Genomic DNA, 16531 nt, shown 5'->3' with positions numbered 1-16531 from the left:
TGGCGTGATGGCGTTGCTTGCCATCATTCCATATTTTACCCGATCCCCTCCCAACTAAACTTTCACTTTCGCTGTTATTTGCACCCTCACCACAAATATAACTATAAATGTAACTGTCGATGTAATTGCAACTGTCAATACATATTTGAACTCAACGATTACTGTCGATACGACTATTAAAGTGATTATTCTAACCATATTTAGTACATATACATTAACAATTCCAGTGAGAATCATCACTCTCGGATACATTATAAGAGTTATGAAAACTATGAAGAAGAACTTTCTAGTTCACTTAAAAAAGAAGGATCATTGTCAATTTCAAAAATTTAATTTTGCAATATCCAAATATATAGAATAACTGCTGCTATTACTATCCCTATCCCTAACTAAAAAATGTCATTAGATGCAAAATTCCTAATGTTAACTAAATCCTCAACAGTACTATAACTAGAATTTGTCAGACATGCTAGCTCAAAACATTCAAACTCATGATCTGCATCATACAATGGCGAGGCAAACACCGTCTCCTGCTCGAGCAATATGAACCAAATTCCATGATTTTGACCAATACAGTATTCAGCAAAAAGCATTAGCAGTTCCCAAGAGCACAAAAAAGGAAAGAAGAATGGAATACTTCTATAGCCATACAAGTGAGGGAAAAACTAACCAACCAGTTCAAAGTCGACACTAAAACAAACTCTAAAGTTCCACAATTTACAGCAAGTGAAGTCATGTTTCTGGAGTTTTTCTCTTCTGTTTGGACACTGAATCCACATCTACTGGGGTCTCACCAAATACTGACCTGAACGAAGCCAAAACTCGCCAATAATGCATACAAATGCCTGTTTGAAGGACAAAAAGATACTATACACGCACTCTTCACTACCTCAAATTCAGATACAGGAGTTAAACCATATGACCACAAGATAGCAAATGAAACCAATAAAGAAACTAATGACACAGCATAATCTTTTAGCATTGTATCCACTATCTAGGTTACCATTATCAACAAGTAAGATAACATATACTAAGCTTCAAAGCTCCCTCATAATTCTTCCTAAATTTACCAAGTGCAGGAAATATTAATTGGCTAAGGAAAAAAATCCATCCATTATGAGATCTCAAAAATCAGCTTCCTCATCCTTTCCTGTTTCTACTTATATCCCATCAGCTTTAATAAATTTTTATGACACCTCGTATAAAATGGAAAAACATAAGTAATGATTCTGGTTTTCACTTACCCACAAGTAGAACATTTCTTGTGATGCTTGCAGAATATAGATAAGCAAACCGAACAGACATAGCCCATGTCAATTGTTTTTTTGTGGCAAAAACACCTGAAAATTCCCAGTTTATTAGGTATTAGTAGTTTCCTTCTATGTTGGATACAAAGTTAAAAAAAGAATTATAACAAGAGGTATAAAATGGTAAACACCAGAGTAAGCGCCAAGTGGCAAATTTTTCAAACAAGAAACCGAACTTTTCATTGATAAAAATGAAAGGGAAAAAAAATGAAAAAAAAAAGACTGGATACAGACATAAAGAAAATACAAACTGCCCAAAAAAAGGAAGCCGATCTAACAAGAGGCAAAATATTAAGCACAAACCATAGAGAATTTGTCTAATCACAAGACTCCAAACTTACGATGCACGAAAATCCACACCAACGGACTTTGGAAGTTGTAAGAAGGCCCGAGAATGCAAATCAGTAGCAAAAACAGTCTGTACAAAAAGAACAATACATCACATTAGGACAAGCAAGAGATCAAAATGAATATAGGAAACAGCTCGAAGACCACAATCATCAGTGTTCTCAATAAAGTTTGTTGATTTGACTAATCTGTAACCCAAATCCTTAGAAGACTAAACAGAGACTTTGAACTTGGAGAGGGGAACAAAAAGCCACTCTGACGAATATAACCTACAGAGAGATATTGAAACAGTCCATCCATTTGCTGAGGCTTCAGATAAACTCCACCCGTGATGTAAGAAGCCTATACAGAATCAGAAATCACCAACAGCAAATTAATCCAGGGTACCTAACATGGTAAGATTCTGGGGGAACAAAATAAACAGCCATTAACAGAACAATGTACAGATAGATACCTGCTGAAGAAATGCAGAATTGTGTGAACCTATGTAACACGAATCTATGGGAACCTGAAGCAGAATAATGAATCATACACAACAAGAAACTAATACACATGGAAACACAATATTGAATGTTGAATGTTGTTTACATGCAACTTGGAGCTGCAAATAGAGATCTACCTCGGACTTCAAAGGCATGACTAGCACACATGAAAGTTTAAATCAAACCCATAAATGCAAACAAGGATGGAGATTCGCCTTTCTTTCCAATTCTCATTGACTATGATCTATGAATTTTTTACAAATGACCAGATGGTCACTGTTATCACAAACATTGCAAATGAAATTATTTCAATCATTCTTATCGTCATATTGGTTTTTTTTTTTCTAAATGAGAAGCAGGGTTTTCATGAAGCAAAATGAAAGATCTTTGGGCCATATTGTAATGTCAAGCTGTACTAAACGAAGAGAAACCAAACAATCGAGAAATCTCAAACATTCTTATTCTTCATCTTTGAGCTTAATAGATGTTGGAGAGTGATTTGATAGTGCATCTCTATTTTTTTTTTTTTTTCAATTTCAAGATGTGTTTCTTAAATGATTCTTGCAGGACTTTTTTCATGACTTTTGGAGCTTTACAGTTACAGTCTTAATGTGGAGTACCTTAGACAAGGAATTTGTAATTTCTCATCTGTCCCTTCAGGAAAACTCCTTATCTCTCCTGTCCTTTCTTTATAATCTTAGCTCTTTAATGAAGTTCTCGTTTCTTATTTACATACATATACATGCATACATTTATATGTCTTTCATTTTCTTCTTTTCACCTTTGACAAGAACAATAATAGAAAATCTGCAAGATATTCGTCAAATCTCCATCCACTAGACAAGAACATAGTATAAAGGTAGTTTCTGGATATTGGACTTCAATTCTGACTGTATAGACCAAATATTTAGTTGTAAACTACAAGTAGGTTTATCAAACTTATCATAGGAGCGTTCAAATTCAAATTCACTAATGGGATGCTTGCAATTTCTTCCAAAATTATAAGGGAAGAAACCTACAGAAAATTCAGACCAGCACCACTTCCTAGTATCCAAACCGGACAAAGAACAAGTTTAATAGAGAGGAAACTTATGTCAAGCATTTCCATCAAATATTTGGAGACTAAATTTGTTACTACTTACCAACAATTAACCGACTCGAAGAAAGAGAGTTAGTGATCGATAGAAGTTAATGAAGCCATATATGGACACACAAAAGGGACAACAAGAAATACCAACCATTGAACGCTGAGCAGAAAAGATGGCATTCATGATTGCAACATATCTGAAAGAAAAAATAATTAATAGAGAAATACTTAACCATTTGTATCCCTTTTTTAATAGAAAATACATTAAATACACTAAATTTAATTGAAATTAGCATGAGAATCTTACTGTTCAGGCCCATCTGGGGATCCCTGCAAGCAAAGGATCTACACTCGAAGTACATACATTACATAAATCAGTCACATTTTCTTCCAAGTTCCAAAAAAAAAATCAATTGGCAATTACTGTGTAATAAATAGTACTAGTAAGCAATAGACAAAAGAAAGGAAGAGTACAAAGCACAAACAGAATTTGAAAATTGGGGAAAGAGAGATCCAAAACAGAAATAAGTGCTTACTCGAGGATGGGGATGGAGAGATCCAGAACGGAAAACTTTCTGTATATCTATTCACATGGTTAAGCATTTAGAGCAAAATAATGTTGATGAGTATTAGATTGCTTAAATTGGATTTAGAAAGTATACAGCAATGTGCAAATCCCACTGTGGCAACCATAACTATATCATAGTATTTTTCTGCTACTACTCGTTACCGCAAAAAACGATCAAATGAACAATAAATTTCCAAATGCAACTTTCATCTCCATATATATTGTTTAAGGCTAACTTCTACACAATGCTACTCAGTCACGATGGTCTGTTGAAACATTCTAATTTTGTGTAGAACATAATGGAGTTTTACTTTAGCAGAAACGAAAATAAACTATCCGCACCAAAAATAATCAACAAGGATACAGCACAAAGCCATGGAGAGTGATCCAGAAAGAAGTGAAGACATGGTCCCTCCTCTGGGGTCTTCCTTGACAGACTGCTCATCCGCAATCACGAATTCCTCCAAATTCTTCAATAAACGAGTGCAAAGTGCAGGCATTCTACCATCTTCAAGACCACGATTTGAATGTGAAGACGAGTTGTATAGATACTTGCATGAAGCATAACCAGTACCAATTACCACAACCTCATTAAGTTGATTCAGATCTAAAATGGAGTTCAGGAAAGCAAGTACCTATACACCCAAAAAGAAAATACCAACATTCATTTCTATTATTCTAAAATTCACTTGGAAGTTAGGTTCGCACATAGAGAAAGAGAGAGAAGTTATCAATTACATGAGAGAGAAACTTGGAGAATGGAAGAGAAGATGTGCTCCAAAAAATGGATTCGTATCCAATAAAACCATCAAAAGGCTTACATCATCTGCAACAACACAATCAAAAGACCTTAGAGAAGAATAAGTCACTGCAACTCAAAAACTTGTACCTGGCACCCTTATAGAAGAAGAGAGGGATTGGAGGAGAACCTGCATAGAGCTTTGAAGGAACAGATGCCATGGTAGCAGTTTCAGAATTAGCAACGGAGAAAAACGCCCAATTCTAATAGACGTGGATGGAAATTGGGATACCACTCATTGGATTCCTCCGTTGGCCCAATTCTATTTGTTGTAGGTTTCAATCTTGGCCAACTATTCTCGCAAGAACTAAACTTGGGTTCATATGCCTTCATGTGAAAGTTCACTTCATATTTTCAAGGAGAAAAAAAGGGTTCACCTCATCTTTTTTCATTCTTACTTCACCTTCACTTCTCAATTCAGCATCATTTTTGTCATTCCAACACATCAATCTGCACAACACAACCGAAACAACTAAATTTTTTGCCTGCAGTTGAATCCTAATGTAGAGGAACATGCAACAAGAACAGAATAGGATATGACCTATAGACATAATTATTTCAGAAGATAAATCAAATTGTTCCCAAAGACAGTGCATGCCAAATCAGTAACTAGAAATCAAAATCGCTGGTGTATAACCACTACCAAGAACCATGCTAGTTTCTAAACAATAAACGATGGAGGAGATTGACAAAGAAGTTCAAAAACTCCTCACTTAACTCTAAAGTCCGTATTGTAACACTCCCCAGTTCAAAATCAAATCACATGCAACAATTGCAATTGCTCCCTCACCACACAGAGAGCATCAGTTGGACATACAAATGGATTTGGATACCATTTTAAACTTAAAAAAGTGTACATAATTTCAATCACAGCAGCACGTCAGGCAACCCAGTGGCTCCATCGGTCTTTCATCGAAGTAGCCCAAGGAGTCGGTGTCCAGCGATAGAGAAGAAGCTTCTGGCCCTAGAGACTTAGAGGAAGGTTGGTAAATGACGCCGGAGGAAGATGAAGAAGCTAACACCCACTTCTTCTTCCACTTCCAGAAATGGTCGAAAGTGGCTTGGAGAAATTGACGTTTCAATGCAAGAGAGATTGAGGAAAGTGGCTTGGAGAATCACGAGGGAAATCAGTACACAAGAGGGAGGTGGAAGGGCTGAGAAACTGGGAAAGAAGAGGGAGATGCTTTTTTAATTTATATGCTATAATTAGATACTATAACTACTTATTCTTGATGTAGTGCCATGCTCTGGTACTCACCCATTCACTCATGTCCAGCTCTCACACAAAAGCCATATAACATGTTTTATACACCAAGATTCGATGCAAGATTCAAATCTCATGCTTCCATAACCACAAATCAAACATACTTACGAAAAGAAATGCAACCAAATAATATGTCCGACATAAATTCAGCATGCTTCCACAATTACAGCCAACCAAAACATAACATACTTTTCACAATTACTCCATCATGTTTCCATAATTCCAAAAAAGAACCATGCTTTCACTCAAAGTATCACAACATCACCCATTCAACATACTCAACAAGCTCTACTAATGCTTCGCAATTCAATAACACACTCAAAAATTTTACGGACCAAACCTATGTAGTCCAACAAAAATACAGAACCATATCGGCAACCAACCACTTAAACATAAGTTTCAATATGTATTCAAAATCAAACAATTAATATCACATACAGGGACAACCAAGCAGAACTACTTACAACACGCCTAACACTCCTAGCTCTTGAATTAGTTCGCTTCCTAGGCAATCAATCCGAACAACTTAGATTGAATGTGAAAGAGTATTAAAAGGTTTCCTTACCTACTGACCTTCACTCAAACCGCTTGGGTTATGGCTGGAACAATGCACACTGCAGATCTGAGGTCGAGGTTCGAGTTTGCAAAACTGACGCTGATAGAGGGTGGGTATCACGAATCTGGGTTGGATCGAGTGTGAGTCAGCACGGGAAGTTGCGCCGCCCCAGAGGATGAGCTTGCCGTTCGCGCTCGGATCTAGGCGTCGTAGTGTTAGCCGATCGTCGCTGGCCGCCGGGTAGTTGTGCGTGGATTGCCGCCGTTCGTATCCTCACCGCTGCAGATCCTTGCCGTTCGCGAAGGGTCGTTGCGCCGCCGTACGGGTTTTTGAGTCGTCGGGGGTCCGTCGGTCGCCGTTCTGAGCTGCGCCGCCGCGGATGGTCGCCGCCGAGAAGGGGTCTACTGAGGGGATAGGGTTTTTCTTTTCTTTTTCTATATTCTGTTTCGACGCAACAATCTTGGGAAAATGGACAAAATGAGCCCAGAGGTCTCTTAAGTTTTTTAAAAATACAAATTTTCTAGTGACCGTTGACATCACCAATTTTGTCAAATAACCTCTCATGCCTTTTTTCTTACTTATTTTTCTCTTCCAGACTTCATCTCTCTTCTCTCTTCTCTCTCCTCTACTAATATTTTAGACTTGCCTCCTTATTTCCTCTCTCTACCTCTATCCTCTTTTTCCAGATTTTTTTTCCTCCTCCTTGTTTTCTTATCGGTTTTCATTATTCTCTATTTTCTTTGAGTTTCTTTTTTCCATCTTCCCTCTTTCTCTATTTTTTCTATTACTATTATTCTCTTTCTTCTTTACTCACCACAAAAAGCAATTTTTTTTCCTCCATGATTCCCGTGACTTTTAACCATCGCTGACGATGGATGCATCAAAGCCGACGAAGGAGGTCGTTCGCCGAAGAGAGAAGATCAGTTGAAGAGGAATGGGGGAGGAGATAAAGACAGAGAGAGCGAGGGTGAGCGAGGGTGAGCGGGAGGGAGCGGGAGGGAGCGAGGTTGAGTGAGGGTGAACGAGAATTAAGGGAATCTAAAAATACTATCTCAATATTAATTCAAATTTGTTTCCCGAAATCTATTCTCAATCTCATTAAATCTCTCACCGCAGTTTTAATTAGGATTGAATTAAAAACCCCTCATTTTGCTTTCATCTCTTTCATTCCTAATTTAAAATTTAATCAAATGAAAATATCAATTTAAAATCTAATTACAAAAAGAAAGTATTCGAATTTGAAATTTAATTCAAATTTGTTTCCCAAAATCTCTTTTTAATTAGATTTTAAATTGATACATTTGATTAAAATTTAAATTAGGAATGGAAGATGGGAAAGCAAAATTGGGGGATTTGAAATTCAATTATAATTAAAACTACATTGGGAGATTTAAGGAGATTTAAGGAGATTGATCAGAGATTTCGGAAAACAATTTAAATTAATATTGAGATTCCGTTTTTCTCATGATAAACATTAATTCAAATTAATTTTTAGATACTATAAAAAAACAGTCTCATTAAAAATATTAGTTTTAGATTCCCTCAATTCTCTCTCCCTCACCCTCACCCTCGATCTCTCTCTCGCTCACCCTCGCTCTCTCTCTCTATCTCCTCTCTCATTCCTCTTCCACTGAGTTTCTTTCTTCGACGAATGACCTCCTTCGTCGGCTTTGATGCAGCCGTCGTCAGCGAAGTCACGAGAACCATGGAGGAGGCTGCTGGTTTAAAAAAAATTGAGAGATTTAGGGGTTTTTTTAAAAGTAAATTGCTTTTTGTGGTCAGAGAAGAAAAGGAATAATAGTAATTAGAAAAAATACAGAAAGATGGAAGAAGGAAAAGAGAAATTCCAAGAAATTTTAGACACAATGAAAAAAAAAATTTTTGCTGAAGAAAACGATAAGAAAAAAAAATCTGGAAAAAGAGGGAGATGGAGGTAGAGAGAGGAAATCAGAAGGAAGTCTAAAATATTAGTGGAGGGGTAGTGAGGGTCGTTTGGTGTGAAGGTGATGTCAGCAGATGCCTAAAACTTGTGTTTTGAAAAGGATGATTAAAAAACTTAAAAGGACCTTATAGAATGTTTATTTTGTCCATTTTCCCAACAATCTTGGGATTTGTTTTTAACGGTCTTCTACTCCCTATTTTACAGTATTTTTAAGAGACAATTAGTTCTTGGTTGAGTAATGATTTCAAATTCTATAATTTAATTTTTTTTGTCGAGCAACAAAACATGAAAGAAACTAAAAAAAGATAGGGTGTGTTCCCAAGTTGAAGGTGGGCTGGGTTCCTCCAAGTCTCTTTGAGTTGTTTACTGTCCTTACTTACTAAGCAAGGTGGCGAATTCTGTCTAATCATTTATCTCTCTTGGCTAGGACTTTAAAAAAAGAAAAGTATTTTGTTGACTGTCCTTTCTTGGAGGTTAAAGCTCGTACCCAAGACTCTTTCATCTGGAAGAGTATTATGTGGGGAAGGGTGGCGAATTCTGTCTAATACTTTGTCTCTCTTGGCTATACTTTAAAAGAAAAGTATTTTGTTGACTGTCCTTTCTTGGAGGTTAAAGCTCGTACCCAAGACTCTTTCATCTGGAAGAGTATTATGTGGGGAAGGTGGCGAATTCTGTCTAATACTTTGTCTCTCTTGGCTATAACTTTAAAAGAAAAGTATTTTGTTGACTGTCCTTTCTTGGAGGCTAAAGCTCGTATCCAAGACTATTTCATCTGGAAGAGTATTATGTGGGGAAAAGAGTTATTGAATAAAGGCCTTAGATGGAGAGTGGGAAATGGCCAGAGTAATGACATCAAGGCTGACAAATGGATTCCTACCCCATCATCCTACACCTCAATTTTCCCTACAAAGGGGATGGTGGCCAATCAAAAGGTCGCATCCCTTATTTCTCTCGAATGGTGATTGGGACAGGAATGCGGTTTCAAACTGCTTTCATGTTGAAGATGTGCAATCTATTCTTAATAGTCCTCTTTCTAATGAAGAATGTTGAGGATAAGCTTATTTGGCACGACAGCAAAGATGATTTTTACACAGTGCGAAGTGGTTACGGGCTGGCAAGTGATCTTCTTCACCGGGATAGTAATTCGAATGTGCAGGAGTTGTCTAAGTGGTGGAAAGTCTTTGTGAATGCAAATGTGCCCAATAAAATTAAAATTTTGGTTGGAAAGCTTTTAAGGGAGTTTCTCCCTTCGGGGTCTACTCTTGTTAAGAAGGGGATGGAGGTGGATCCTCGTTGTATCAGGTGTAATCTGTTTGATGAAAGCCCGATACATGCTATATGGTTTGGTAAAAAGGATAGGAAGTTCTGGGAGGCCTCGCCTTTCCTCTCCATCTCTCCATAAATTGGCCTCATTCTATGAGGTCGGTGGCTGACTTACTATGGTGGTTTGGGGAATATTCCTAATGATCTGTTTGAAAAGTTTCTGGTTATGTGTTGGGCAGTTTTGGTCGTGGCAAAATAAAATAAATTTTGTTGATCCTAACGGTTGTGTTGGATGCAGGACGATCTTTGGGATTGGTCTATCTCCTATATTACTCAATTCTAAGCAGCAAATAAAATCATAGGAGAGGTGGAGATGCCGAGAGTACCTGGTGCGAGACCGAATTCTCGAAAGCATTAGTCTCCCCCAGTTGATGACAATCTGAAAATTAATACTGACGTTGCAATCAGACTCGATGAAAATCGTATGGGTTTTGGTGCTATGATCCGTAATTCTAAGGGAGAAATTATGCTTACTCCTGCGAAAGAAGTTGGGTGTGTATGCGATCCAGCAATAGAAGACGTCGGCGATTAGGGATGGATTGACAGAAGCGATTGAGCTTGGCTTCTTTAATTTGGAGGTGGAGTCGGATTCTCTTCAGGATCATGAAGATTAAGAACCCTCAGCCTGACACAATTCGGAGCTCGTTGGTTGGTGAAAAGAGGCGGTTCCTAAAATTCACAAACTTTTCTTATTGCCATCGATCTTGCAACAGAGTTGTTCATGCATTAGCAAGATGGCTATGGATGATGAGGTTTCTGGAGTATGGTTGGAGGAATGTCCCTCCCCTCTTGTTCTCGTCTGGGAAGATGACTGTCGGGCGCTTAGGGCCCCTAGTTTTTAATTCTATAGTTTTAATTAAGTTTTTAAAGTGTTTTGATTATGAATGGTTCAAATTAAAGTTTATTGTATATTTTTACTATTATGCTATCGTAACTAGTAAGATATAAACTATTAATAATAATATTTTAATTTTAAGTAATATAATATTTTCTTTAGGGATCCGACGTTATCAAATACAGTTACTTATAACGCCGCCAGCAATACACATGCATCAATAAATGCCAATTTACTAGATATCTAAAAGTAACAAATAATCACAATCAATTCTAAAATTCAATATAATAGTCTAAAAACTAATCCAAATATTAAACAATATCATCTAGCCAAATTTCCTATTCAAAATAAGTTTCGGGAAAAAAAAATAAAGAAAACTAATTTAAAAAGACTTTAAAATTAATTCAGTTGTAAAAAGTTAAAACAATATCTTTCTAAAAAAAATCAATAGTAAATAATTGTTAACAAATAAGTTTATCTTTAAGAAACTACAATAAAACAAACAAAACTGTTACAACCAAAGTTCAAAATGTCGATTGTCGATGAAAAGTCGAGTCCCGAGGTCCCGATTTTACGGACATGTCGATGTCGACGGATATTTGGGAAAAATAACAAAAATTGTGAAAAATAATGAAAATTATTTTAATTAGTAAATAAAACTTAATTGTAGCTTAATTAAGTTATAATTGATCACTTCTAACCATCATATGTAAAATATGAGTAACTTACTTATGAAAATGTTGATGTCGATAGAAATATCGGAATAAGATAATGAAGATTGATGAAAATAATTTGAATTAGTAAATTGAAGTTCAATGTTACTTAGTTGTGTTTTATTGATAATTAATAATTTATAACCAAATCTAGTATTTAATTACACAAACAGATATGAATATTGATATATATACACACATGTACCTATAATGATTAAATTGAATTATTAGAAATGGGATTATAAGTTTGAAAATTGTGTAATTAAATTTGAAAAGAAAATTTCAAAAAAGAAATTCAATTTGAATAAAATAAGTTAATAGTGAAAATTGAAATAAATGAATAATATTATTATTAATATTAGAAATTTAGAATTAAAAAAAGATTAGAATCACGGGAAGGGAATCACGCTGCTTTTTTTTTGTTATTTTCATTTCTGCTGCTCCGTTTTTTCGACTTCTATTCTTTGTCTTTTAAATATTAATTGTTAAAGTAAATTTGGTTTACGCGTGTTCTTTTTCTTTTTTTTTTTGTATTCTTTTTCAAATAGTTTCAGTTTTTTTTATATTATTTTTTTTTTAATAACGACAATTAATTCAACAATTGAATTGAAAACTCTTCATGGATAAGCAATAAACATAAAATTGTAAGGGCAGGAAATTTTTTCAGGGTGGAAATTGAACTTCTCTGACCTCGGATCAAGTTACTTTATATCTTAACCAGTTAAATTATATTCAAATTGATATTCGAGAGAGATTTATAGAGAGTAGAATAATACTTCTTTTTAATAATTTTTTTTCAATTCCTTGAGAGAGGGTTGGTTGGGTAGGATTTAATGGCAACCCTAGAGGATAAATAGGTTCCCCTTTGTTTGGCCTGGGAGTGAAGATGAATATTGATGCTGCATGCGCGTAGGAACGAAGTAACGAATTGGAAAGGTTGTGATTCTAAGAAATGAACATGGCGATTTAAAAGTTGGAATGATCATGGCTACTACTCAGTTCTTCTCATCACCTGCTAATACTAAATGCCTCGCAATAAAGGAGAGACTCCAATTAGCAGAGTCGTTGGGCATCCAACGAATTTATTTTGAGTCAGATAGTCTCAAAGTCGTGCAAATCATAATGGAGAGTTGGAACTACTGAATGGGACGAGAACAACTAAAAACATTAGAGCTCTCTTTTGTTGTCATAAATAGAGAGTTGGAGCTACTGAATGGACGAGACGACTATGGAAACATTAGAGCTCTCTTTTGTTATTACCAAGGAATTTCGTCTTCTCGCATGTAAACCACGAAATAAGGTTTGACGGAGTCCTCTCCAATTTTGTGGATTTTTCACTACCCCTTATTGACTGGAGTTCGAAACTGGGCATGTGAGTGATTGTTAATGAACACATATATAACATGCATGATATACTATCAAATAATGTAATAAAATAATTCAAAGCAACAACTAGTGGAAAATTTTTAAATATGGATTGATATATCATACCTAAGCCGCTTTAAAGTACACGCAAATGATATCTCATGACTATTCATTTTATTCTCCAAATTAAAATATGAAATCATAGTCATTTAAATAGTTGTGTTTTTAAATTATAGTTTTAGCGAACAATAAATACTTCAACAATCTTTCCAATAATCTCGAAAAGTTCGAGCTTAATGATTTTTGTACTGCTGTCCATTATTTCTTCCACAATAACTTTGCATTACAGAACACACCCTAGAAAGTCAACCACCTCAATATGGAGAAGAATTTCAAGTTGTTGCTTCCCTTCGCTCTTGCTCCCTCCATGCTCTCGGTCTCTTTGAATGGTGCGCTTGAGGGGTACTTTCCTGGGCGTCGTGGGTTGTGTCAAGGGATGCTTTGTCCTTGTATCTTTTTTTGTTATGGTCATGGAGGTGTTATCAAGGATGTTGAATAGGAGTAAGTTTGGGATTTCTAAGAAAAGGGTTGTTCCTTACAAACATGTTATTGGATGCAAGTGGGTGTATTGAATTAAACGTCATCCTGATGGGAGTGTCGTTCTTTATAAGGCACACCTTGTTGCTAAGGGCTATCATCAAGATGAGGGTATTGATTATGATGAACTTTCACCCAGTTGTAAGAAGGCAACGTTCGTTTAATTCTTTCTTTGGCTACACAATATGGTTGGCAGCTCTGTCAGTTGGATGTTAATTCAAGAGGAGGTTTATATGCATCAACCTCAAGGATTTGTTGATCCTCTTCATCAACACTATGTTTGTAAGCTTGTCAAATCTCTCTATGGTCTTAAACAGGTACCTCGGCCTGGTTTGATTGTTTTACATCTCACTTGCTTTTACTCAGTTTTGAAGCTTCAGTTTCTGATTCCTTTCTATGCGGCATATTGGTTACTCTATTACTTATCTTCTTTATACATCGATGATATCATTGTGACGACACTTATCTCTCAGCTGCAGCTTCGTTTTGAAATGATTGACCTGGGAGCTTTGAAATATTTTTTGGGTTTTGAGATATCTTGTTCTTCGTAGGAAATTCTTGTTCATCAAACCAAATACATTAGAGATGTTCTCCAACGGTTTGGCATGCTTGTGCAAATCTTGTATTACCCATCTTGCCTTGGTTGCTGCTGCCAATACTGGCCCATCTAGCTCTGTTGATGATGTTAAAAATTATAGAGCTCTCATTGGGGCTCTTCATTCCCTTCACTCACTTTTAGTAGACCTAATATCTCATTAACAGTCAGCATTATCTCAATTATGCACCTGCCCTCTGACTCTCATTGGACTGCCTCCAAGAGGGTGCTTCGGTATCTTGTAGGGATGCTTAATGTGGTTTATTATTTCGCAGAGGTTGCTCTGATTCCCTTCGCCTTCAGGCCTTATTCTGATGGATACTGGTTGGGGATCCCCCCAGATTGTCGCTACTTTGGGTTTGTGTGTCCTTAGGTCCTAATCTATTTTTTGGGGGGCTTAAGAACAAACAACTGTTTCTCTCAGTTCCACGGATGCTGATAACGAGCTTTGCCTCCACAGCAATTGAGCTTTCTTGGATTCGTCAGCTTCTTAAAGACCTTCATATTTTCACTGACAGCCACCTATATTATGGTGCGATAATGTGTCTGCTATACAACTAGTCCGCAATCCAGTTTGCCATGTCCGAACTAGCATGTTGAGATTGATTTTCAACCCACTGCACAACAAGTTGCTGATCTTTTTATTAAGTCTCTGCCTTCTCCTCGGTTTCACACTATCTTCGATCCAAACTATGCATTCTTGTGCATTTGTTTAAGGGAGGATATTAACTAATATTAGTTACTAATATGGTTATTTATTAGTTATACATCTTAGCTAATTTCAGTTACAGCATTGGTTATGCATTATTAGGATAATTAGTTTTTTATCTGTTGTATCTTGTTAGTTAGTTATATTTTAGTGTATATATAATCCTCTAATAGTTATCATTAATACACAGAACACATTCTATTCAATTGAGATCTTATTTCAGTTTGTAAATGAAGAACAGTCTAACCTCTTCCTCAATCTCAACCGAACGAACGTACTGCTTCCATAAATGATTAGCTTCTCTAAAACACCTCATTCAAATAATAGCATCCCAAAGAAGAGGTACATGGAAGAATATATAATATAGATGAAGCGTAAGCTTGGTATATCTTAAAAAGTTGGGGACAAAATGGGGAGGTAAAGATATAGATATATTATAGATTCATTAATCAAAACTAGTTAAAATATTTAAATTAAATTTAAAATTAATAAAAGAACATTAAATTTTAATAATGTACTAAATTAATTATTCTATTGTAATAAATTAAGCACATGCTTATTTTTTTTAAAAAATAAAATATAATAATTTGATGCAATTATGGATGAAATGATTAATTTTGTTTAAACAACATTTATGTCAGGATAATAATTAAGATTGATTGCTAAATAAATAGACAACATAAAATTAGATATGTTATTTATAATATATTTACTAATAAGTGAAACTTAAATTAAAACGTAATTACTTAAAATGATTTTAATATTTTAACTTATAAAAATAAAACTAATGTAAATTAATTATTGAAAGTTAATTTTGATTAATTTTAAAGCTCTATACGTGGATATCATTTGCTAAATAGGTATATCTTGGATTTTGGTTAAATAATACTTACTATTAATTGTTCAATTGACCATTGTGCAAATGGTCGATATAGCTACATTGTCAAATTAAAATTTAGAATGTTAATATAAAATAATTAACAACTAGATAATTTAATTTATATATTTATTTTGAATTAAATTTGATTAATCATCAATAAAGATTTACACTGTTATAATATTCATAGTAATAAAAAAATAACATATATATAATCTATTTCAACATCTTAATTAATATAGACAATTAGTTATCTTTAATTTTAAATAAATATTTTATTTACAGGCATCTGATCTCCGGTCTACTTTTTGAAACCTCCAACCAAACGGTAACCCAAAGATATTCATACTAAGGAATCCAAAATGTGATGTTTTGTGTGAGAATGAGATTCCTCACAAAAGAAGGCATTTTTTTATCTTTTCGTTTAATTTCTTGAAATTTACCATTTTCGATATCTAAAATAAAAGTTTCCAAGGGTCACCCACTGTTAAATTGGAAAAACTGAGTTTTATTTTGATTCTCAAAAGAATTTAAAAAAGAATAAAGGAGTCTTTTTTTTTCCTTCCAAATAACTGTTATCTATTATCCATATTTCATCATGTACTTCTAGGCAGTGGCAACAAATAATCTAAGTTAAATTAAAGATTTCCTAATTTATAATTAAAGATGATTACATGTGATATTTGTGTCTATTATATATCTATATTTTATGTATAAAGGATGTATAGAAGTGTTTGAAGATAAAGATTAAGTAAATCTAACGTTTGTGTATTATTCCTGTGAGATAAACGTCTTGGGCCTTGTAATATCACCTACGATAAGGTTGGTAGGTTCAAGTCTTGTGCTAGTCATTATGTCGTTCAATCAAACAAAAGTTTTAGTTATATGGATCCACAATGTAAGTCACACGTCATTACTTTCGAGGAATAAAATAAATATATATATATATATATATATATATATACTTCATACTTTCATGCTTTTTGTTCATCATGATGGTGAAACTCTCTCTTTCTAATTTTCAATTTTAGCTAATAATTGAATAATATGGATGGTTATTAAAAAAAGAAATCAATAGAAATCTTAAAACCTTACTTGGATGTGATCAGTGTTCAAAATGTCGATGTCGATGAAGATGTCGAGGTCCCGATTTTACGGATATGT

The 16531-nt window shown here is 34.9% G+C and overlaps 1 protein-coding gene across 1 annotated transcript; it reads right to left on the bottom strand.

Moving 5' to 3' along the window:
* Positions 1 to 544: 544 nt before the first annotated feature.
* On the bottom strand, positions 545 to 6825 carry LOC148211699 (general transcription and DNA repair factor IIH subunit TFB4-like). Its single transcript, XM_088123185.1, is given in 13 exon segments — positions 545 to 805; positions 1245 to 1340; positions 1649 to 1725; positions 1929 to 1997; positions 2110 to 2163; positions 3376 to 3421; positions 3532 to 3569; positions 3761 to 3807; positions 4157 to 4427; positions 4531 to 4577; positions 4580 to 4618; positions 4722 to 5041; positions 6421 to 6825. Coding segments are annotated over 12 exon segments (888 nt in total). The 5' UTR covers positions 4753 to 5041; positions 6421 to 6825; the 3' UTR covers positions 545 to 732.
* Between the last annotated feature and the right edge of the window lie 9706 nt (positions 6826 to 16531).

Source organism: Momordica charantia (assembly GCF_013281855.1).
Source record: "Momordica charantia cultivar OHB3-1 chromosome 4 unlocalized genomic scaffold, Mcharantia_2.0 BLBB01000004.1, whole genome shotgun sequence".
Taxonomy (NCBI): Eukaryota; Viridiplantae; Streptophyta; class Magnoliopsida; order Cucurbitales; family Cucurbitaceae; genus Momordica; species Momordica charantia.
Note: the sequence above shows the minus strand (reverse complement) of the source record. Positions and strands in the feature narration are given on the sequence as shown.